The sequence below is a fragment of the Strongylocentrotus purpuratus genome, unplaced genomic scaffold (assembly GCF_000002235.5).
Source record: "Strongylocentrotus purpuratus isolate Spur 01 unplaced genomic scaffold, Spur_5.0 spur5_scaffold_11, whole genome shotgun sequence".
Lineage (NCBI taxonomy): Eukaryota > Metazoa > Echinodermata > Echinoidea > Camarodonta > Strongylocentrotidae > Strongylocentrotus > Strongylocentrotus purpuratus.
This window is the reverse complement of record NW_022145596.1, coordinates 33,257,546-33,281,404: the sequence shown is the minus strand read 5'-3', so window position 1 is coordinate 33,281,404 and position 23,859 is coordinate 33,257,546. Positions and strand designations below refer to the sequence as shown.

Sequence of the window (23,859 nt, the reverse complement as noted above, 5' to 3'; positions counted from 1 at the left end):
ATATAGACTGATAGATCTTTATCACTCAAATTTCAAGGAAATTTCTTTCTGCCCAGCCCTCAGTTTCATCCCATAAGATGGTAGTTGACATTGTTAAAATGTTAATCTTTATTCATTGATGATTAGTTATCTTTAATTATTTGAAAGTTGACAAGATGATAAATTCATTAGCTTTTTTTAAATGTGGTATTCTACAAACATATGATACAAATAATAAATAAATAGTATGTAAATATTCAAGTTTAAACCCATCTCTACTGTCCTCTTTCATTATATGAGGGTGGCATCTTTAAGACGTAGTCCCATGTACATGTAGATGTCTTATGCATTCATCGATGAAGATGTAGGCTAGTTTTCAGAAGAAAAGGCTGAGATGATAACCCAAGTCTGTTGAATGGAAAAATAAAATAAGATACAGTGCATAAGAAAATAAACAACAACTAATAACATACACCCTGATACCTGCTCTGACAAAAAGAGGAAGGACTAATATTCACTTGGGATTCTAGTGGGCAAACCTAAACTATTTTTCCTACAAGACTAGTTACTGACCACATCTTAGATTATTTCTGACGATAGGCCTGCTGGAGCTTGGATCAGACAAGGTATGAAATAAGTAATACGTGTACAATTTACTTGTATTGTGAACTTGTGCTCATAATTGATTAATACTCGGTTAAGTATGGGACATAAAATGACCCAACAACTTGGACCAGTGAATGTGCTGGAAATAATGCTACTGAAGCATACGTAATGTAGACTTATATTTCATCTATATCAAAATTTTATTTTATATCTAAATCACAATTGTGATATTCAGTATTCTTTTACAAGTAACGGACAATGAAAAATATCTTTGTCAGATCTATAACTTTCTGCATGATATGTGTTCTACAATAGTTTATTGGGGGTACCTACATTGTATATTAGCACACTTGCTCGTATGAAGTGTAGTAGGCCCGCATCTCTAGATAAGGTGATTCTGTCAATATCTGTTCTTTGTTCCTCTCCTGGGTTTGTAATCAGCATGCCTTCATCATCCACTGTAGAGAAGCATCATCCTACATAAGAGAAAAAAATGTAGGTACTTCAATTAAAAAGTGATAATAATAGATACATATCAACCATAATACATTCCTATAAACAGACTTTCATTAATCTTATGTTGTGTTCTTCTTCATCTTCATAATTGCTCAAGAAGTGAAAGGACCACTTACAAAAAAAAAAGTAATGAGGGGTCCTGTGTATACCCTACATATATGATCATTATTATTATTATGTAGTGCTTTGAATGTGCATTAGACATCGTTCTTCTGCACACAGGACCTCCTGTAAATAAGGACAAATCCCTTTGTAAACAAAGAAAGGGAAGAACTAGAATAAAATATCCCCTCCACTATAATACACCTGCAACATAAACTTAGTTCCATTTCCTTTTTAGTGAATTAATAGATGGTCGTTTAATATTTGTGTGCTAAATATCCAGAAAATTTTACCTGCATGGGACTTTCAGCTTCATCTTGCAAATATAAGAAATGTTGTAATGTCTACTCATCAGTTAACTCCTTCCAGCTCTTCATCAGTTTCAATCTGTTGGAACAAAAAGAAAAGAAAATCAATTAGACAATCAAGGCGTCCCTTTCTCCTTAACAAAATAAAAATAGATCTAGCATGAAAGCTATTTTTCATGTCATGGTTGGCCTTAATTTTAATATGGTGTGGAAATCAACATTCCAATTTAATGGACCACAGTACAAGTTAAAATTAAATGGAAGATTTAACTTGTGCCTCAAAAGTGCTTTATATGGCCTAGAGGTCTATACATACAATGTATAAAGTAGTCTTAAGTAGAATTGGTTTATTAAGACAAGAAGAAGTGGACTACATAAGTAAACATAATTGTGGACTAGGGGTCTTCTCTTACACAAACAAATAGATTTATCAACATGAACTGCACAATTTGGAGAAGAAAAAAATCTCTAATATATTAAAAGAATTAATAGGGGTCAGGCGCGTACGCAGGGGGGGGGGGTTAATAGATCTATGTGTATGTTTTTCTGGAACCCCCTCCCCCCCCCCCCCCTTTTTGAGTGTTCATTTTTTTTTTTAAATAGTCTACAATTTTTTTAAAAATCCTAGAAAGAAAAAAAAATCTAATGCATGACCTAAAAAAGATGACTCCCCCCCAAAACAAATTCCTCTTACCCCCCCCCCCCTTATTCAGCGGCTGGCTGGGTCGTTGCGAAGTTTTTGGCCCGATTTCAAAATGTTAACCCCCCCCCCCCCTGAAAAAATCCTGCGTACGCCACTGATAGCTAGGGTCTAGATCTAGATCTAGATCGAGTAGGCCTGTCTAGACTCTAGACTAGTATAAATAATGACAACTTGACAAGCATACTGGACCCACCATAATCTAAATATTAAATAAACAAATCCTAGTGTTCATATTTTTTAAATATATTTTATTAGTTTCAGGTTTACATCTTGATGAATAGGATTTGGAGTTGTTTGATTATCAATGGTCACAGATAATTTTGGTCTAAATAAAGTTGACACGCACCGCGTACCGATGATGCAACTGAGCGAACGGATGGCACTGAGCCATCAGAGTCCACATCTACTAAAGATTTTAACAAGAATTAATCCACTTGGATTATCAAAAAAATAATGCTTCGTAGATTATTTTAAGGTGTAACGTTAAATCTAGATTTAAATTAAATCGATGGTTGGTGAATTAGATTCATGATGACGATCAGATCTGAAATAAAACTTGATTAGAAAGTTTGATCTTGATGCAAATGAGCACCGAAATTCCCCGGGGTGGGCCTGCCGGAACGGCCGGGCCCCTAACTGGAGTACTAGGGTGAAATGACAGCAAACCGCAGTCAAACTACTTCATGACGATGAAAATCAAAGTTCAATTTCAAGAGCAATAATTTCCTAGTCTTTTCCCCCAAAATCTGTTGAGAACGGTCTCCAAATGTAACGAAATTACCGTACATCACGAAGATTATTGCAGTTTTTTCAAAATTGATGACTAAATTCACTTAATCTACTCATATTTCAATCAATTACTCACCCATTCTCAATGAACTAACTCTTCTCAGTTTGTGCGAGTGTAGTAGCTTCGTGCATAAATCTGCATAATTAAAGTGACGCAATGAGGTCAAATATATTATCCGGTTTCTTAAACGATACTATCGATAAAATACATATTCATGAGGCACTTATCCAATCAAAAAGCCGCCTCGGGTGCTTATTTTGTCTTCAAATGATCCAAAAGAGGCGGAGCCTAATCACATTCGTCTGCATGGTTTCCGCGCGTGCTGCTTTCCGTCTAGTAATTATATTTAAACGTCTTTGGTCATAACCTATCCAAGCAACCGTGCGTGCACTGGCGCGTACCCATTAGTTGCATTGTCTTAGCACCACGCATGCTCGCAAGCCTTACTGCTTGAGAAAAAAAAAGATCGCAATTACCATTAATTTTTAACATATTTTATATACCTCACTTAAGTAATCCAGCAATCTGATTGGTCGAAATTGCATTCATAAACTTTAACTGTTCCCGAAAATTCCCAGTAACCATGGTTAAAACAGTTCTAAAATCCCAATAACCATGGTTACCGGGAAAATAGTTCAGTCTCCATGGTTACCCCATAGGTTTACATGTTAAAAATGGTCTGAGCGATCGAGGATACCGTACGTGTGCGAAGAATTGGTCGGTAATTTCAATACAATTGAATCTCGATCGATCTTACCGACAATTTTATCTTGCATTGTTGACATGAAGACGAAAATAAACTTCCAAAAACAAAAAAACAACATCTGCCGATAGATCTTGATCTAAGTTCGTGCCAATATGCATTGCAAAAGTAAAAGAAGGGCCCGTTTAATGGAGCAGCGGCGAAGCATCCACCACGCGAAGCCGTTTTCAATCCATTTTGTATATATTAGAGAAAACTGCCTGATATGGTGACAGAGCGCGATGGCCGAGCGGTTTAAGGCGCTGATTTTAGCTACATCACCTTTTGTACGCAAGAGATCGAATCCCATCTTCGACAAAAGTTTTTTGATTTTTGATTTTTTTTTTTTTTTTTTTTTTTTTTTTTTAGTCTATTTTTTTTCGGCATATAAAAGTATTAATGACTGCTTTAATATTCGAGAAATAGTTGTTACGCCTCGGGTAATAGCACAATTCTAACCTTCCCTTGAGCGTATAAAAACAACCATTTCTCTCAAAGCAGTCATTAATACTATAATAATCAAGGCTATCAAATATAACAAATATTAACTGGATGGGGATGTAATATATGTTTTTCAGACAGCGCGGGAGTTATAGTTTCCCTTGTGATCATAACGACTTTGGAAAATATAACCCCCTTCAGCGATTCAAAATTATTATTTTACAAACCCTACCTGTCATTATAATATAACAAGAAACAGATTTCAGGTTCTGTAATATAGGGCAAGCATATTGGTGGAAAGATAAGCGCAAATCACAACATTCTTTAACCTCACCTTCAATGTAGATAGATGCCATCTTTGTATCTTTATATGGTCCATTTCCAAAGCCTCTGCAGAAGTAATATCCAATATCACTTTCGGAAACTGATGGTATACGTAGAATATGCTGATTTCTCATGGTGGGTAGAGGGTGCTTATCTTTGTACCACATGTAAGATTTAGCATTGTTGAAACTGCATGTGAACTCTACGGGGGTGCCCATCTTCACCGTGTGGTTCTCAGGATGACTGGCTACTTCAACAGGATCTGTATTTGAAAAGAATGAGGAGTTAGAGGTGTCATAGTCGAGCAGTCTATAAGCACTTGACTTGAAATTCAAAGGTTGTGGGTTCGATTCTCCACATGGCACTAATGTCTTTTAGAACGTATTAATCTACATTTGCCACTCCATACGAAGAAGATAAATGGGGACCTGGTAGGATAAAGAAGGCCTTTGTGTTAGTAACTGCCCTATGCCCTCACAGTGACCATATAGTAGGGATATTCCCAAGGGAGTGGAGATGGTGTACAATGTATGTGAATAAATACGATGACCGGGGTGATAATATCTGTAAAGTGCTTAGAAACGGTATTTGGTAATTAGGCGCTCAATAAATCCAAATTATTATTATCATCATTATTATTATCTTAGGTCAGTGTATTTTATTACATATTGTGAGATTGTGAGGTTAAGTTTATCATAGCCTATGTAAAATCAAATGCATTCAGCCTATTTCATATCTACTCACTTATATGGGGTGTCTCCTCAGATAAAATAACATTAAAATCATGTTTAAGGCAGTTACCCTAACTATTTAACAAGGTAAATTGATGAACATTCATGACGGGAGGAACCTCAATCAAACCTAGAACGAAACAACCAATATGACTTCCATGGTATTCTTATTTACTAGCACCCACTGTTTAACCTGTCGTCTCCAATAGGTAATCAGCCAATTACTAAATTCAACGTTATTGATTGTATTTCATTCAATTACATTTACATAGACAAAATATTTGTTTAAATAGTAAAGACTCACGAGTGGGGTGAAGGATGACATCACAATGAGTACCCTCGTATTGATCATAGCAGTCGCATTTGTATTGTCCTGATCCAATATAGCTACATTCACCATTGATACACGGATCACGCACCATACAAGGGTCTGTAGGTTTTTTATTCAAAGAAATGGCGACAGATAGAGAAAAAAATTAACGTAGGTATATGAAGCAGAAATGGGGATGAGCTACACCCCCGCCCCCTCCCCCGAGAATCAAGAAACAACAAAAATTCGGTCAACCATCGGTTTTCCATCAGGTAGCGGTAAGCGATGAAGAAAGCACATAGGCTGCAGACGGTTAAAAATCCATGACAAGCCACTAATGACCTTAAGAAAGAAGATACAGGTATTTGTAGCCAATAATGTCTTCTGAAACTTACTCTTTCTTTCGCCATGGAGATATATTGGTTAGGTAAGAACTAACATTTTACAAATGTCAACTTGGTTTATTATCATGATGATAGTGCCTATTAACAGGATTTTTTGTTGCTTACATCGCGCTGATCTACTAAATGTACGTATCATGAGGTAATAGTAATAATAATATTGATACAATTATTAATGATAGGATTAGTGTATATCCATGTATAGATGCATGTACAAAGCCTGATCGCAATGGTCCATACCTTGTACAGTAAACATAAACGTACAGACGGCAATGTTTCCAGAAGAATCTTTAGCTTCACATGTGATGCTAGTGTCTCCAAGATAAGAGAGATCTATGGATGTGTGAGAGCAGCTAACGAACGGATCGGGATCTAAGTTGTCTGACACAGATGGGATGAAAGCCATGATAGCAAGACGTTGATCTGCAACGGATGTTTGGTCACGGCATTCATAACTAGGAGGCTCGTTGTCTGCGAAAACAAGACAAAACTAGTTTAAGAGTTATAGTGTATATATATCATCTTAATCCGAAATTAATGTTTTAAGGTCAACTTCCTTATTTTGCTTAATACTTATTCACACTATGAATATGACTGACAAAGAAAGCGGAACATCTCTTCACTGCTATTATGTAAAAATGTGTAGAACAGGCGTCACATGCATATTCACCTTTTTACATAATAGCAGTGAAGGGATGTTCCTTTGTCTACCTGAGGAACTGTATATTTTGTCCACTTTCTTTGTCAGTCATATTCATAGTGTCAGTATCTTAACGAGCATTGAAAGTTGTATCATACCTTCTACTGTAACCACGAACAGACAAATGCCAGTGTTTCCTGATTCATCCGTAGCATTACAGGTAACATTGGTATCTCCAAACTGGAAGTCATCACTGGAGGTATGAGAGCAGATCACAGACGGACGAAGATCAGTATTGTCTGATGCCCGTGGGTTGAGGGTGATGTGGGAGGATGTAGAAAGACCTTGGTCCGTGGTGGAAGTTACGTCAGGGCAGTCCAAACGGGGAGGATCGCCATCTTGAAATACAAATTTTGGGACAACCAATAATAAAGTGAGTGGTGGCCTAATTCATGGGGCACAACTGTATAAATGTAATGGATAAAAGGTAACCAAAATAAAAGAAAACGGTCAAGGTCAATGTTTTTTGGGGGGATAAGTTTAACGACCCCTGCCACTTATCGTCTAATTTTGGGCGTGTTCTCTCGTATCACTTGATTGCAACCTCCCCTACCCATGACGCCGGTGACTCCTCTCAATGGCTGAACCATCCAACACCACTAAAATGGAGAACATTTTGGGGGATTCTTTTTTTCGGGGGGAGGTTGGGCAATATAGTGTAACTTACTGGATCTTAAAATATCTTTACTAATTACAGACCCTAATACTGCAAACAAAAAAACAATGATAGAATTGATTAACGATAAGTTATATAAAGGTAGAGGAATTCAACGTATTTTGCAAATAAAACTTATAAAATAAACTGAACTGTATACTTTGCAGTACTGGCCATTATGATTCAGGAATTCTCGTGTACATGAAAAAGATTGCGGAGAATGTATACTAAATTTTTCTATTCATACCAAAATATATTAACTGTACTGTGAACTTTATAGGGATAGTTGAGTTCTGTTTTCAGACCACAAATGTCTTCAATGTGCATGGTTATTGCTCTTATTCTATCTATGACATTTCTAGTGCCCATTTAGGACCTAAAATTGCTTTGAAGGTAATTTAGACCCCAATATGTGTGAAATTTAGCAAATAGTTAATTAATTAATTAATTAGACATAACAACACATGGGCCGGCTGGTTGTGCGTAATATAACCGACACGAAAAAGCTAAAAAAAAAAAAAAATTAAAAAAGCCAACATCGGCACTGGCTGAAATACGACGTAAAAGGCGCTATTTCGTTTTTTTCAACGGCTTTTTCAAATTATCGAATATTTGTGGGGGTACACAAGTATTAGAAATCGTTTTATTTATGGATATTTCAGCCATCTCTGAACTGATTTCGATCAAACAAAGATGATTTTATCATTTAAATTGTATTTTCTTTCAAATTTTGACACTCAGTTTTTCATTATCTCACAAAAAAAATATTTTGTGTAGCGCCCTCTGCAACAGAAGTCAACTATCCTTTTAAGAATTAAAGGTAATTGTTGAAAAACACAGTAACTGATAATTGTGATCAAACTATACCAGGCACAAGAGTTATTTCAAGAGCATTGCTACATGTATTTTTTTGACATCAATATGTTCTTCACAGCACTTTCGACTATGATTCAGGATCGAGTTCTCATGTACATGAAACAGAGTGCGGGCCTTCAGAAAGTATACCAGATTTTTCTATTTATACCAAAGTATAACCGTAATCAATTCCTGAAATACTCTATAATAACAAGAGTGTCTACTGAATCGCAGATACAGTTTACTTCTTCTTCCAGTGTCAGTGCTGCTTCAAGGTGATGAAGATAAACGCACTGATTGTGTGTGTGTGTGTGTATATGTAGAGACTTTAACATATCCTGTTATTTCATATTTTATACTCCTGTTGTTGCAATTCTTCCTTTTTGTTACATACCTGTGACAGTGACCGTGAAATCGCATGTCACGTAGTTTCCGAGATCATCTCGTGCAGCACAGACAACCCAAGTGTCTCCATAGTAAAATACATCATGTGAAGTATACGTACAGCCCACAGAGAAGTTCTGATAGCCAATTAAACCATCCACGCGTGGGACTATGATGACAGTAGATGATGTAGTAAGACCTTTATCAGTGCTTGATACGAGGTCTGGACATTGTAGCCCGAACATTGTTCCTTCATTTTCAAAATCAATATAAATATTAAGATTTCAATTACAGTATACTGATTAGTTATATCTTCCGATAACAGATAGTATGAGCCTAATTCATAATATACACACACTAGGATTCAAAAAAGAAAATTATTATTCGTTAAGAAAGCAGTACCCTATGCGTGCCTGGATGTATAATTTGGCAAATGTGCCTTCCTCCCCCTACCCCCCGCCCCCTCCCCGTTCTTTCTGGAATCTTTGATATGTATATATATCATACGTTTATGGCTCAACGAGAAGAGTATCCTGGCAGATTTCTGCTTATCACTGTTGATTGTCATGAAATCAAAGCTCTTTTATCATCAATTTGCTAAAAGGTGACATGTAGAGCGGGCATCTATCAGCTATTCCAGTCTCTTTTTCTCTCTTTACTTACCATTCCACAATGATACCAAGATCATGGAACCATCTGTTCAAATTACAATGAAAAGGAAGTGTTAAACTTTTATGTAACAAAAACCAAATAAGTGTACTGAGCAAAAAACAAGTATGTCTTACGTTGTGTTAAATTATCAAATATCTATCAAATGTATTTATTTACTCACATGGTATTTTTTTTTCCAAACTATAAAAGCAGGACACATTTGCATATTAATGGATTTAAGGACTATTCTATTCCTTTCACTATACCTGGGATAAGAACCAAGCAGACAGCACCGGCATCTTCGTCATGATTACAGTCAAAAGGTTCAGGTCTATCATGAAAACATGTTCCCAGGTTGCTTTCTGTCCCAATACAATCCACATTACGGAGTGGGATGTTTCCTAGCCCTTCACCGTATGTAGCTTGCACAGGTGCATATGCTGCACCGAAGAACCCCAGCATTCTGCATACAACATTAGCGTCTTTACCATCCCAGCCGTCATCACAGATAGTTCCCCAAGATCCCCTTTCTAGCACTTCAACTCTTCCCGAGTTGTTATTTGGACCATCGACGAGACGGACTTGAAGAGAGATAGGATCTGAAATACAATGATATATTATGAATTCAGGTTTTGAGTATGGAAGAGAACAAGAATATCAAACAAAGAAGCAGTTATAAATATAAGAAGACAATTTAGATAGAGTAAGAGAGAATAGAGAGAATAGAAAAGGAAAAAGTGAGATGAGGAGTGAAGAGAGGGATATGGAGAAGACATATAATGGAGAAAAAACGAGACTTGTATATTAAGGCTTTTCAAATTTCACAAACAGGGTTACATCATACCTGAACAGATGACACCAGCATCTTCCTCGTGTCCACAATTATTGACTCCAAATTCACTCTTGATGCAGTCTTCGAGGCTAATTTCTAATCCAGTACATTCAACTTCATCAAGAAGAATGTATCCAGAACCCGGACCATATTCAGCCGCGCCTGGTGCACTTGTTGCTTTGAGGAACCCTAGCATTCTGCACACGACATTGGCGTCTCTCAAATCCCATCCATCATCACATACTGTTCCCCAAGCAGTGCTGGTGTTGTACCGTACCTCGACTCTACCTGTAGCATTGTTTGGTCCATCAACCAAACGAACTTCAAGATGGCTCCCTACATCAGGAGTAAGGGAGGACATTTTAATACAGGTTCGTTGATTTTTTTTTGTATGCTCAAGTCAAGTGTTTATTTGACTATGGTTGCCAAGCCCCCTCACATCTTGATGGGTTATTTCCCGATATGTGGATTTTTTATAAAAATATCATTATTAGGCCTAAAAAAAACTAGATGGAATTTTGACTGCGCGCAGTCGAAAATGATGCCTCCGCCATAGAGCAATTTAAACAAGTTTGGAGTTTAAATCTCCAGTGGTTCTTGAGATATCATGATAACAATCTCAATGTATGGAATTTCATAAGTTGACCTCTGTGACCCTTGACCTTTGACCTACGTGCTCCAAAATCTAATCAGATTGTCTTCCTATGGTGATACACACTATCATTAAGTTTGAAGTTTAAATCTCCAGTGGTTCTTGAGATATTATGATATGGTGATACATACTATCATTAAGTTTGAAGTGAAAATTCTCCAGTGGTTCTTGAGATATCGCGATAACGATCTCAATGTATGGAATTTCATAAGTTGACCTCTGTGACCCTTGACCTTTGACCTACGTGCTCCAAAATTTAATCAGATCGTCTTCCTATGGTGATACATACTATCCTTAAGTTTGAAGTTTTTACATCTCCAGTGGTTCTTGAGATATCATGATAACAATATCAATGTATGAAATTTCATAAGTTGCCTCTATGACCCTTGACCTTTGACCTACGTGCTCCAAAATGTAATCAGATTGTTTTCCTATAGTGATACACACTATCACTAAGTTTGAAGTTTAAATCTCCAGTGGTTCTTGAGATATCATGATAACAATCTCAATGTATGGAATTTCATAAGTTGACCTCTGTGACCCTTGACCTTTGACATAATCTAATCAGATCGTCTTCCTATGGTGATACATACTATCCTTAAGTTTGAAGTTTAAATCTCAAATGGTTCTTGAGATATCGCGCTAACAAACTCAATACAAGGAATTTCATAAGTTGACCTCTGTGACCTGTGACCTTTGACCTACGTACTCCAAAATCTAATCAGATCGTCTTCCTATGGTGATAAATACTATTCCCGAGTCTTAAGTTTAAATCTTAAATGGTTCTTGAGATATTGTGATAACGGTCAAACGGGACGGACCTACGGACGGACCTACGGACGTACGGACGGACAACCCGAAAACATGATGCCTCCGGCACCACCTTCGGTGGCGGAGGCATAAAAACATGTTGTATTGCCCTTTAGGTGCCAAAACATGGGTCGGTCAGTCGGAATTTTTTTTTTACTCCCTCTTTAGGCTGATATTTCTCAGTTTTGAATGCTTTAATACAATTTTTTTCTAAAATTTTTTAAAAGCCGACCGTAGATTTCAAGATTTTGGGGTCGGTCGCAAAGGGCAATACAACATATTTTTTGTTTAGGTCTTATGGTAATGCAAACAAAATCTGATATCATTAGTCTGACAATATGAGGAAGAATTGGTAAGGCCAAAAAAATATAAATCATTTGGTGTTCTCGACCGCCCGCTCGTCATTTTTGGGCCGCTCGTATTTTTATTTTTTTTTTTTTTTTTTTTTTGATTTGTTTTGGGGGTAGCAATTTTAAATGCCAAACATACTATTTTATGCATTTGCAAGGATCAAAATGCGTCCCGTTGCCAGTTTGGTCTTTTAAGTACGCAATTCTGGATTTATTAAATTGGCCATTTTTATTTTTCTATGTCATAATGCCGTTCATTCAAATCAGGTTCTGAGCATTCTTAAACTCATTTTAAAGCCCATCTGTACTAGTTTACAGGAGGGATTAGACCACCCTGCAAGGTCACTGGACAGGTGGTTATCTCATCAAATCAGCTCTCAGATAACATAAGATAAAGAGGATCATGGGGACCAATGGTCACCGATTAGGCATTGTTTACTATATAGAGGGCCTAAGTAGCTATAAGTAGTACAATGGAGATTTAAAAGGTGCTGTATTTCAAAGTCAAAAATACCTACTGTGTTGGTCTTGATATTCATTGTACATTAAACTAGTCTTTTACCATATTAAAGTGTTTTATAGATTTTGTTTGTTTAAATGCTTGACATCCCATTTTTTTTTTTTTTTGTTCATGGAAAAAATGTATTTAAACTAAATATAAACAAATGGGGAAGAAAAAAAATCAAAAAAAAGACACACAAAAATTGAAGTTTAAAAAAAAAAACGCCCGCCCGCCTCTACTCCAGAAAACCAATCGAGGACAACCCAATGATTTTTTTTTGTTTGGCCTAACGTAGATAAAAAGATAAATATGGCGATTCATAATGATGTAAAAGAGAAGGTCTGTGAAATAAATATTGACATTTATACAAAATGAGTAGAATTATAGTTTACTATAATATTTTGATCAAAGAGGAAAAGTTCTCACCAATGTTTGTTGTACTCGGGATCCAAATGTCAGGTCGGATATTTGGCGAATCTATAGTCAAAACATTAAAATATTCAATAGTCGTCGTCGTAAGTCTGGCTAAGTGCATCAATTCATGTTGGGGCATGAGTTCTAAATTAAAAGCGATAATAAACCTGGTTTGATTTTATAAATTGATAAGATTCAACAGGGGGCGTATTTCATTATAAACTCCTTGGTTTAAACCGTGGGTTAAGTTAAAACCTCCTTTGTGAATGCGGGCCCTTGGGTCATACGGCACATTCACTTGGTATAACATTGATATCACTAGCGTACTGATAGCGGGGGGGGGGGGAATGGGGGGGGCGGTTGACCCCCAAATAAAATTCAAACATGGTTTATTTCTAATTCGATACCAGTGATAAATGCCCCCATTAAAATCTGATAGGTGCCCTTTTCCTTTAACAGATTCCCCATATCTGTTCTCATAAGTGCTTTTCATTTCTGTTGAGTGTTGTTTTTCATGTGAAAGAAGTGCCATTTTTCACTGATAATTTCCCTTTTTACATTGACACAAGCACCTTTTCTTTTCTAATAACTGTCCTTTTTCCTTTTGATAAGTGCCCACGTTTCCTTTCTCTATAACATGTACCCCTCATTCAAGGCGACTAACAGCCCCTTTTTCTATAAGTTTCCTGAGAATTCGCTCGCATCTATAGATTTTATAATATGTTGTTATTAAAAGAACTATTCAATCTGTCTTTATTAGATTGTGCTTAATAGTCATCGGGGCTTGTTTTTTGTCTTCTTTATAAGATGTAATTTTTCGCAGTGGGACCTCACAAATCTTTATTTTTTTGCTCCATCGCTTATTCGCTCGCTCGAAAAATAACATTCAGACCATCACACCTAACTGCAAAGTATGCTGCTTATCTTGTACCACGTAAAGAAGGAAACAAATATTGATGTCATCCCTGGTATTGTAATCACAATCATGATGATGTAGGGGTATATACCAATGTTTTCCCCTTTGTAGGTGCCCCTTTCTTCCCGAAAGTGCCCTTTTTCATTGGTCCCCCCCCCCCCCACCTATTTTGGAAGACGCACCGCCGCCCCTGCATTGTGCTACTTGGTGGTGATGCAGATTTTGTTCTGGCCCCTAATTTTTTTTAGCTCATTACGCCACTGATTGACATGTTGACACAATTGACATTCCTGACATAGCCTATGTACAGTGTACCTCTTTCCAGCCGCTGCCCCATCTACATGTAGGAACCCACACACATATAGCTGCATCAATTATACTACCCTGGCTGTGTATCCAAAACTGTTTAGACGATTCTCAACATTTCAAACACCACTGTACACAACTCAACTGAGTTCACTCAATATCAGTACTTAAAGGGATAGTTGAGTGTTGGTCAATACTCACATTAGCGAACGAAACTATGATCTAAACATGAAAAACATATAATAAATGTCTAAGAATGCATCATTGAAGATATAAATCCGAAATATTCCATTAGAGTGAATTTATATGCAAAAAAACCTGTTCGACTGCAAATGATTTTATTTATCAAAAATTTTACTTTCGAGGCGTGTTCAGTGTAATTATATAGCGCCACCTCTCGGTCAAGCGGCAGCACACCGTGATTTTTCGGCAAGGCGACGTACCTTTCTTAGCGCGATCGGATATATGGGCGTGCAAGTAATATCCGAACCATGTCTATGGCGCTCTGCCTGATTTATATTGTACACATTATGGTGATGCGAGGCCTGCACATATTTGCATGGTCTGTGCAGGGATATGTGAGTTGGTCTGTGGTAGTTTTTGAGCGGCGCCTGCATGCGCGCGCGATTTGTATGTGTATGTATTGTACGTCGTATGACCCAGTTGATTACTTCTACAGTGTATAGTTTTTTCATAAAGAAAGTGGCTAACTCTATCAACCAATATGTGAGACAACGCAAGGGCAATTTTGTATTTCGTTTGTAGGAACAAAGCTGTGAAATGATCTCCCAGATGAAATTAGATTAAAAACATCTAGGTTATCTGCAGTCCACCTACCTTCTATGTAAATGACGTGGGCCTTCGTTTTTCCTTTTACATTACTTGTCTTCCTTTTATATGTGAAGATTTTCATTCCAAAAGGAGCTAAATCCACTTTGGGTACTTTGAGTTCTGAGTAAATTGCCTTTTTTATTTCTCCACTTTCCCTTTAGCCATGTATACCTTCATGTTGTTATATATGTTAAAGGTGTCACCCTGGACCAATAATATATGATAAGAAAAAATCTTCCCTTCGACTTTTTTTATGTTTACTAAATTTTTAGATATTTTATTTTCGTGGATTTAGCTCCTTTTGAAATGAAACATGTTATTGTACCTAAAAAATAAAATCATATTTTCTCAATAAAGTCACTGAAATTTTATTCAAATTTAGCAGCAATAAACCTTTCCTTTTAAATAATAATAGTGAAATCACACATAAAAAAACCTTTCGAAAAGAAAGTAAACAGCATATCACAGTTTCATTCCAAAGGAAGCTAAATCCATTCAATTCCAAAAGCGGCTAAATCCATGTTTCATTCCAAAAAGGAATTGCTAAATCTACAAAATCTAAAAATTTGATAAAAATCAAAATAACTGGTAGATTTTTTTTCTTATCATATGTAACGAGCCAAGCAATAAGGACGCAGGATTCAATTTGGTTCCATTTGGTTCCATCTTTATTGGTTCAGACTTAACTCTTTTCTGTCTCTCTCAATATAAATCAACTGAATCGTCTAGCTCCTGCAAGGGACACACCTTAAAAATCCAACATGGAGTCTTCTCCCTATATCAGTACCTCCTTTCTCAGAGCCCTAAAACATGTGTCCCTCTCCCAAGGGTGTCGATTTGTATCCGTGGTTGGGGGGATGATAGGTGCCAAAATATTTTCGACAATGGATCAAAGCAACCAAGAGATAGAAGCGTGTGGCAGGTTGCACCCCATCCCCAAGCGCGTAGCCAGGATTTCATTTTAGGGGGGTAGTAAGCACGCGAAGCGCGCTCCCTAGGGGGTTGGGTGCAGGGAGGGAGGAGTTTTATCCCTTCCCACGCGAAGCGCGGAAGCTTTGACGTTTCATTAAATTATTAGAGAAAGAAGACGATTCGTTGGACCGTTCTCGACTCTTAATCCTTGTTTGAATCCCGTTCCTCCGGGCGTAGCGCGGAAAAGCTCTGACGTTTTATTAGATTATTAAAGAAAGACGATTCGATGTACCATTCTCGACTCTTAATCCTTAATGTTTGAATCAGGTTCCCCTCCCTCCGCGCGTAGCGCGGAAGCTCTGACGTTTTATTAGATTATTCAAGAAAGAAGACGATTCGATGTACCATTCTCGACTCTTAATCCTTAATGTTTGAATCAGGTTCCCCTCCCTCCGCGCGTAGCGCGGAAGCTCTGACGTTTTATTAGATTATTCAAGAAAGAAGACGATTCGATGTACCATTCTCGACTCTTAATCCTTAATGTTTGAATCAGGTTCCCCTCCCTCCGCGCGTAGCGCGGAAGCTTCGGCGTTTCATTAGATTATTAAAGAAAGAAGACGACACGATGTACCATTCTCGACTCTCAATCCTTGTCTGAATTTGAATCAAGTTCCCCTTCCTCCGGGCGTAGCGCGGAAAAGCTCTGACGTTTCATTAGATCATTAAAGAATTTAAGAAGACGATTCGATGTACCTTTCTCGACTCTTAATTCTTGACTGAATTCAGTTCCCCCCCCCCCCCCCCTCCTCCCTCGCGAAGCGGGGAAGCTTTGACATTTCATTTGATTTTTACTCTTAATCCACGTCTGAAATCATTTTCGCCCATCCCGCGCGTATCGCGGAATCTTTCACGTTTCATTAAATTATTAGAAAAAGAAGACGATTCGTTGTATCGTGTAATTTTACTTTTCATTTAATTATAACTCTTAATCCTAGTCTGCATTCAGTTGCCCCCCTCCCGCGCAAAGCGCGGAAGCTTTGCCGTTTTACTTAATTATTAGAGAAAGAAAACGATTCGTTGTACTGTTCTCTATATTAATCCTTGTCAGAATTCAGTTTCCCCACATGATGTACGTATGGAACCTTCGTTCTCAAATCTTCGCATGCACAGCCCGAGTGGTGGGTAGCATGTTATCTCCCGGCAATGCTTGTCGCAATACCTTCTGGAAAGGAATTGTATACTACTGTTAGTGTTAACGGCCACTAATTAGGCCCATTAGTGACTATACAAAACATATGTATTATGAAAATGAGATAGCAAAATGTGTATATTGATGGTCATCTTGCGAGTAATAACCATTAACTGTTCTCATCGGGCTCTCATTAATTTTTCTCTTCATTTTTTTTAATTTTTATGGTGAATTATTGGGGGGGATGATTGTACAGGCCATCTCCCCCACCTGAAATATTGGGGGGGATATATCCCCCCATCCCCCCCGGGATCGACACCCATGCCCTCTCCTAACATACCAACATCCCTTCTCTGCATACACTGTACATGTACATTTATTCATATATTCATGCCTGATTGCCCATGCATGCTCATGGAAGTGTTTACTATTGTTTAGGTCATGGCTTCCACAAGGTGCAGTGGATATGTGCATATTTGCATACACACACTCAAGAAAGCAGTGGAAACATGTATGTGCATATTTGCATATGTGTACAACACCTGTATTCATATCACTACAACTCTCCCCTACTTGACTATCTCCTCCTGGAGATCAAACCAACCAACACAAAAACTGTCATTTAAGATAATATTCTCACTACTTGCATAGCTTGTGAGGTCATCATGAAATATTCTATATTTCATTCAAGTATAATATTGTAATACAAGTCTTAAACAAATAACTACCATCCTCTGGTGAGAAAATAGAAAGGCTTGAATCTACCTAAATTTCTTTCTTTTTGTAAACTTTTCCTTTAACAACTAATATACAAAACTTCAACTTGTACTGTAAACTGTACATGTAGCTCTAGTTCCTGTACCTGTATACTGGTCAGTGATATTAGCGATCAAGTAAAATAGTCGCTATATAATGGCCTGACAGATCTCACTGATTACAAATCAGCAGTACAACTAAATCAATATATTCTGTATAAAACTTCAAAATTGATTAAGTTTTGATTTGAACTCTTTATATCAGCAATTTATGTGGTACCAACATAATGTAATTACCTCAGATACACACACAAAATGTTATATACTCATATCTTATTTTCTTACGAATTATGATATAACATATACCATCGCAAACTGAGCATAAGTACAGAGTAAGACATCATCGAAACTAATTGTATGAAATGCATGTAGTATGTCAATTAATAACATCAAATGCTAGATTGTGGAAGTTGAAATGGATTCCGATGCCTACCCCGTGTACTACGCGTACTCCGCCGAAGCACGGGGGCGGGAGGCGAATGAATTACAGGCATGGGAGCAATATTAGGAATCTCCCCTACTTGTTCATTACCAACACTTGGCTCTTCAATTTCTTGTCTGTACCCCCTAATCAACACCTCATCTGAGTCTGAATCATCCAATTGCTCAAAATTCGAGTCAAAAGGGGTCTCCCCTACTTCTTGTTTACCAACATAAGCTCGAGAATTAGGATCATTTCTTCTCAAGATCATTGCCTCCTCTGCCCCAGAATCAACATCATCAGATTTGTCATCATCTTGCAATACTGGGGGAATTCGTAACAATCGGCGGTGAACCACCTTTTCATTACCCCCTCTCACAGGCCTAATAGCATAAACATCCTCTTCTTCGTTATGCCACACAACAACATACTGGTCTCTCTCATAGACATCTTTAATCTTATGCCTGCCAGGAAATGCACATCTTTTCAACAATACTTGGGTACCCATAGGGATGGCCTTAGCAAAAGATGGGACTTTATCATCATACAGCACTTTATTACGTTGAGAGGACTGCTTGACTCTGTCTTGGACTACCTGATTAGTTCGCTCGAGGAGCTCAGATTGTTGCTTTACAAATTCCTGATTCCAATCACAATCTGTACGACCCAAAATCTGGTCAAGTGGGATGAGTGGTTCCCGACCAAACATCAAAGTATACGGAGCTATTCCAGTCGTGCAGTGAGGTGTTGTGTTGTACATGAACACCAAATGAGCTAACAAGTCTGGCCATTTATGTCTCATCTGTGGATCTAGAGATTTAATCAAGCCAAATAGAGTACGATTAAATCTCTCAGCTTGAGCGTTTCCTTCAGGATGATATGGAGAAGTGTGAGTTTTCTTGATTCCATATAACTTGCAAAGCTCCTTGATCACTTCTCCCTCAAAATTTCGGCCTTGATCGCTATGTATTCTACTAGGAACACCGAACTTGGTAAACCAATGGTCTCTAAGTACCTTGGCTACAGTCACAGCATGTTGGTCTCTACAGGCCACTGCTTGAGTGAATTTAGTGTACACGTCAGTAATAACCAACACATCTTCTACACCACCACGTCCTCTATCAATCTTGACAAAGTCTATTGCTACTACCTCTAATGGCCGAAAAGCTATCAAATGCCTCATGGGTGTTCTAGTGCGTGGTTGGGAAGCCTTTGCCATTACACACTGTGTACAATGACTAACATGTCTGTGCACCAACGTTGCCATTCTTGGCCAATAAACACGCCTTCTAAGAATGGAAAAGGTCCTAGTGACCCCTTGATGGCCCCACCCGCCATGAGCTCCTTCTAAAACCTGTAAGCGGAGACATTCTGGTAACAAATATTGAAAGATTTCACCATGTATAGGGTCATCTACATGCCTACAGAGTGCACCGTCCTTCTCAACAATTCTAGACCACTGCCGCAACCAACGTCTAACTTCTGGTGGCTCATTGGAACCTCCAACTACATCTTTTGGGTTCAAACCTTGATCCCAACGTTTCCAAACATATTTAAGGACAGGGTCTGACCTCTGCAAAGCTGTCATTTGACTTGGAGACAAAGACGGGAAAATTCCAGGAGGAGCCTTATCCGACGGAATGTTACAAGTTCCTTGATTCACCTCTGCCTGGTGAGGAACAGCTTTGTTGATACTCGTAGTATGAAGTGTTGCACACATTACATGTTCCACTTCTGCTGCAGGAAAATCTTCAGGATACCGACTCAAAGCATCTGCACATTTGTTGCTCTTACCAGAACGAAACTTAATGTCAAAATTAAAAGCAGCTAACTGAGCAACCCATCTCATTGCACAAGCTTCTAACTTAGCTGTGTGAATGTGAGCAAGAGGATTATTGTCTGTCAGAACAGTAAAAGAACTCCCTATCAAATAATCTCGAAACTTATCCACAACCGCCTACTTCAATGCAAGGAGTTCTAGTTTAAAGGAACTGTAATCAGGATAATTCTTCTCTGCACCTCTTAATCCTCGACTAGCATATGCTATGGGATGTGGGACACCATCACTATCCTCTTGCATCAAACATGCACCTAGGCCCTTCAAAGAAGCATCAGTTTCCAAAATAAATGGCCTCGAAAAATCAGGATATTTCAACACTGGAACACTTGTCAGTACTACTTTCAAATCATCAAATGCTATTTGGGCCTCTTCGGACCAGACGAACGACTGCATTGGTTTCTTACATTTCCCTTTCACAGTTGGTGGTAAGATAGCATGAAGTGGTGCTGCCAAGGATGAGAAATTCTTAACGAAACGCCTATAATAACTGGCTAGGCCTAAAAACGATCTCAACTCATCTGAATTTTTAGGAACTGGCCAATCCAACACCTTTTGGACTTTGCCTTTGTCTACAGAAATTCCTTCAGCATTTACTACATGACCTAAATATGTAACTTCTGTTTGAAGCAAACTACATTTCTTCCCTTTGACCTTCAACCCAAACTCTCCTAGCCTTGTAAGAACTTTATCTAAGGTTTCTAAATGGACATCAAATGAAGGAGAAAACAAAAGAATGTCATCTAAATAAATCAACAACTCTGTCAGGTTCATATCTCCCAAGCAGCATTCCATGACTCTCTGAAAAGTACTGGGAGCATTAACCAAACCGAAAGGCATACGATTGTATTGAAATAAACCAAACGGAACTCGAAAAGCAGACTTCTTTCTAGAATCAAAATCCATTACAACCTGATAATATCCATGGACTAAATCAAGAGATGAAAAATAAACTGCACCATTGAGTGCCTCAAGGGACTCATCGATTCGTGGCAATGGAAAAGCATCTTTAACTGTCTTCTTATTTAACTGACGATAATCTACACATATGCGCAAACTGCCATCTTTTTTCTTGACAAGCACCACTGGGCTTGCATAAGGACTACTACTAGGTTCTATGATCCCTTGATCTAACAATTGCTTGAGAGTGTCCTTCACTTCTTTCACATAATGGGGAGGAATTCTACGATAAGGCTGATTAACCGGTTGATCATCAGTTGTCTTTATCTCATGAGGCACCTCAGTACACAAACCAACATCAAAATCACCTTTAGAGAAAACAGCATCATGTTTTTTAATCAAGCGTACCACTCTTTCTTTTTCATGTTCAGATAACCTACAAGATTCCAAATCCAAACAGGGTGGTAAAGAGTACTGACTTCCATCACTGAATGTAAACACTTCCTTTGAAGGATTACCTTGATTTTGACTGTCAAGCACATTCTGCTCTCGATCAGGAGCACCACTAGGGAACTCTACCAGTATGTTTAAGATGGAAACACTGATGTGTTGATCTTGAGGTTCAACAACTATATCATTTGAACTTGACACTTCAGTTACATCTACCAATTTAGTATATGGGGGTATTACTAAAGGTTGAGACCCAAGATTTGTGACAAGAACTGTGACTGACTTTCCATTACTAGTCTCACAAGAATCATAAATTACACAAGTCTCCCCTACTTCATGGTTTCCTTCCACTATAACCAACTTATCTGTCAAAGCATTAGGTGGGGTTCTCAATTGACACACTACAGTCTGCACTTGTCTAGAATGAATGACTACAGGTCTTCTACCAGTTCTACCATTTACACTCTCATTTGGTTTAACACCTCTTTGAAGATTGAGGCTTGGGTCTACAGGCTTTGTAAGATCTAAACATTTCATCACAAAATTCCAAGCTTCAGCATCTGACCAATTGAAATCCTTTACATGCTCTTTTAAATCATATAACACATTACAACCCAACAATACATGACTTTGCTTACTGTCAATAAGGGCTTTGCCTTGGGTAGAGTCATCAACAATTAAGAAATGAGCATCAAAAAGGTGATTCTCTACAGAAAGAGGAATTTCCACATATCCTTCAATAGGAACTTGTAACCTATTTGCACCCACAACTCGTACACATACCTTTGCTGGCTTTATATTACTCAACTTGTCAGCCAAATGCTCATAATAAAATGATGAGCTAATCAAAGAGGTTTCTGCCCCAGTATCTTGAGTACACTCTACTGAAACACCAGCTAAATCAACCACTGCTTTGGGGCTTTCTCTAACCAACTTAGTTAAAATGTCATCAGGTGCCAGTTGTGTATCGTCATGAACATTACCAACATGGACCGACTGAGTTTCCCCCTCTTCACTCTGGTCCAACACTAGAGAAGGGGATTGGCGTTTAAATCGCCAGAATTCTGATATTCATTATTCCTATTCGGTAATTCCTTTTGTAACTCCCACCACCGTGCTTGAATGTGACCAGGCTTACCACAATAAAAACAATTAGGAATACGTTTCTGCCTTGAATATTTTGGTGATGCCTGGGGCTGTCTTGCCAATAATTCTGACAATTGCTCTTGCTGACGTTCCAAAAGAGTCTGCTGTTGCCGCACACATTGTTCTAGTGCAGCTTGTTGCTGCACTAAATGATCGATTACATTTCTGTCTGCCCCTTCAACTGACACCTCGTATACATGTTTAGTAGTACCCTCGGCCTTATTGTCAAAGCTATCCAACAAATCTAATGCATAATCTCGGATTTCCAAAAATGTTTTACCCGAATTAGCCAATTGGATGCGCCGTAGTTCAAGGCGTGTGCTATGACTACGTGCTCCCGCTACAAACTTATCACTAAGGACTGAATCCCTCAGGCCTTTGAATGCCCCTTTCTCACTACTTGGTGCCAAATTTATGATAGCATCATACATACACATCAGTGCCCTAGAAAACTCATCTAAAGACTCCCCTTCTTTCTGAACTCTTTCATGAAATCTTTTCTGGAGGGATTGAGAGGTTTCTTTAGAACCAAAATGGCGTTTTAACAACGTAATCAATGAATCTAAGTCATCTGCTGAGATCGAGTGACATCTGATCTCTTGTCTCGCCGCCCAATCTGTGGTTTAGAATCACTTGTGCCTTTTGACTTGAGGGAATGTCACACTGATCACAATAAATGTCTACCTCTTCTAACCATTGGGGTAGTGTAAATTCTCCAGGAGAGGATTTACCAGAAAATCGGGGTAATCTGGGTGCACGCAAATGTGTTACTCTACCTCCTTGAACATTCAGAACATTAGTAAGACCCGATATTAATTTATCAACTAAATCATCAGACTTCACTTCTTCAGCCATTTTGTACAGAGAAATTACTAGAGGTAAAAATATCAATATAGTTATTGTAACTGTGAAAGTCTCAATACTAGTTCTCTAATAAATCTCAAAATGTCACGCTGTTTTTTCCGTCCGATCACCAGTTCATCATAAAGTATTGACATCCTTCTGACTCGTTCAAGACTTCAAACTGTTGTCACGTTGTAGCATTCAAATCTATATGCTGTTCTATCTTTTTTTTTTGATTTTACATCATACATTTTCATGAACATAATATGGTTTGATACAATATTTTAAGTGTATATAATTTTATACAGATAATGAACGAATTTAAACAAATATATTGAATGCATAATTAACATACATTAGATGCAGGAGGGCTACAGAAATAAGCAAAGTAGCTTGACGTGCCCGCAGCCCTCAACTTAGATACAACAACAATAACAAATACAAATAGAAAAGACTGACTTGCAGAGAAGAAAAGGAAAGGGGAGAGAAGGAGTGTTGGTAATAACACAATAAATCTCGTACATCTGCTGATTGA

The 23,859-nt window shown here is 38.0% G+C and overlaps 1 protein-coding gene and 1 long non-coding RNA gene across 2 annotated transcripts in view; both read right to left on the bottom strand.

Moving 5' to 3' along the window:
• Positions 1 to 12,897, bottom strand: part of LOC764348 — a 29,212-nt gene extending 16,315 nt beyond the window's left edge. The window contains exons 1-9 of the mRNA XM_030981221.1: positions 12,771 to 12,897; positions 10,043 to 10,366; positions 9,465 to 9,797; positions 9,211 to 9,243; positions 8,558 to 8,797; positions 6,752 to 6,991; positions 6,194 to 6,424; positions 5,547 to 5,672; positions 4,522 to 4,773 (exon numbers count right to left, since the gene is read on the bottom strand). Of these exons, the coding sequence (XP_030837081.1) occupies positions 4,522 to 4,773; positions 5,547 to 5,672; positions 6,194 to 6,424; positions 6,752 to 6,991; positions 8,558 to 8,797; positions 9,211 to 9,243; positions 9,465 to 9,797; positions 10,043 to 10,366; positions 12,771 to 12,897 (1,906 nt within the window). The remainder of the gene's footprint in view (positions 1 to 4,521; positions 4,774 to 5,546; positions 5,673 to 6,193; positions 6,425 to 6,751; positions 6,992 to 8,557; positions 8,798 to 9,210; positions 9,244 to 9,464; positions 9,798 to 10,042; positions 10,367 to 12,770) is intronic.
• LOC115922340 lies at positions 979 to 3,127 on the bottom strand. Its single transcript, XR_004063438.1, has 3 exons — positions 3,080 to 3,127; positions 1,497 to 1,590; positions 979 to 1,061 (listed from the first exon to the last, which is right to left on the bottom strand). It is a non-coding gene; the product is annotated as an uncharacterized LOC115922340 (long non-coding RNA).
• Positions 12,898 to 23,859: the final 10,962 nt, after the last annotated feature.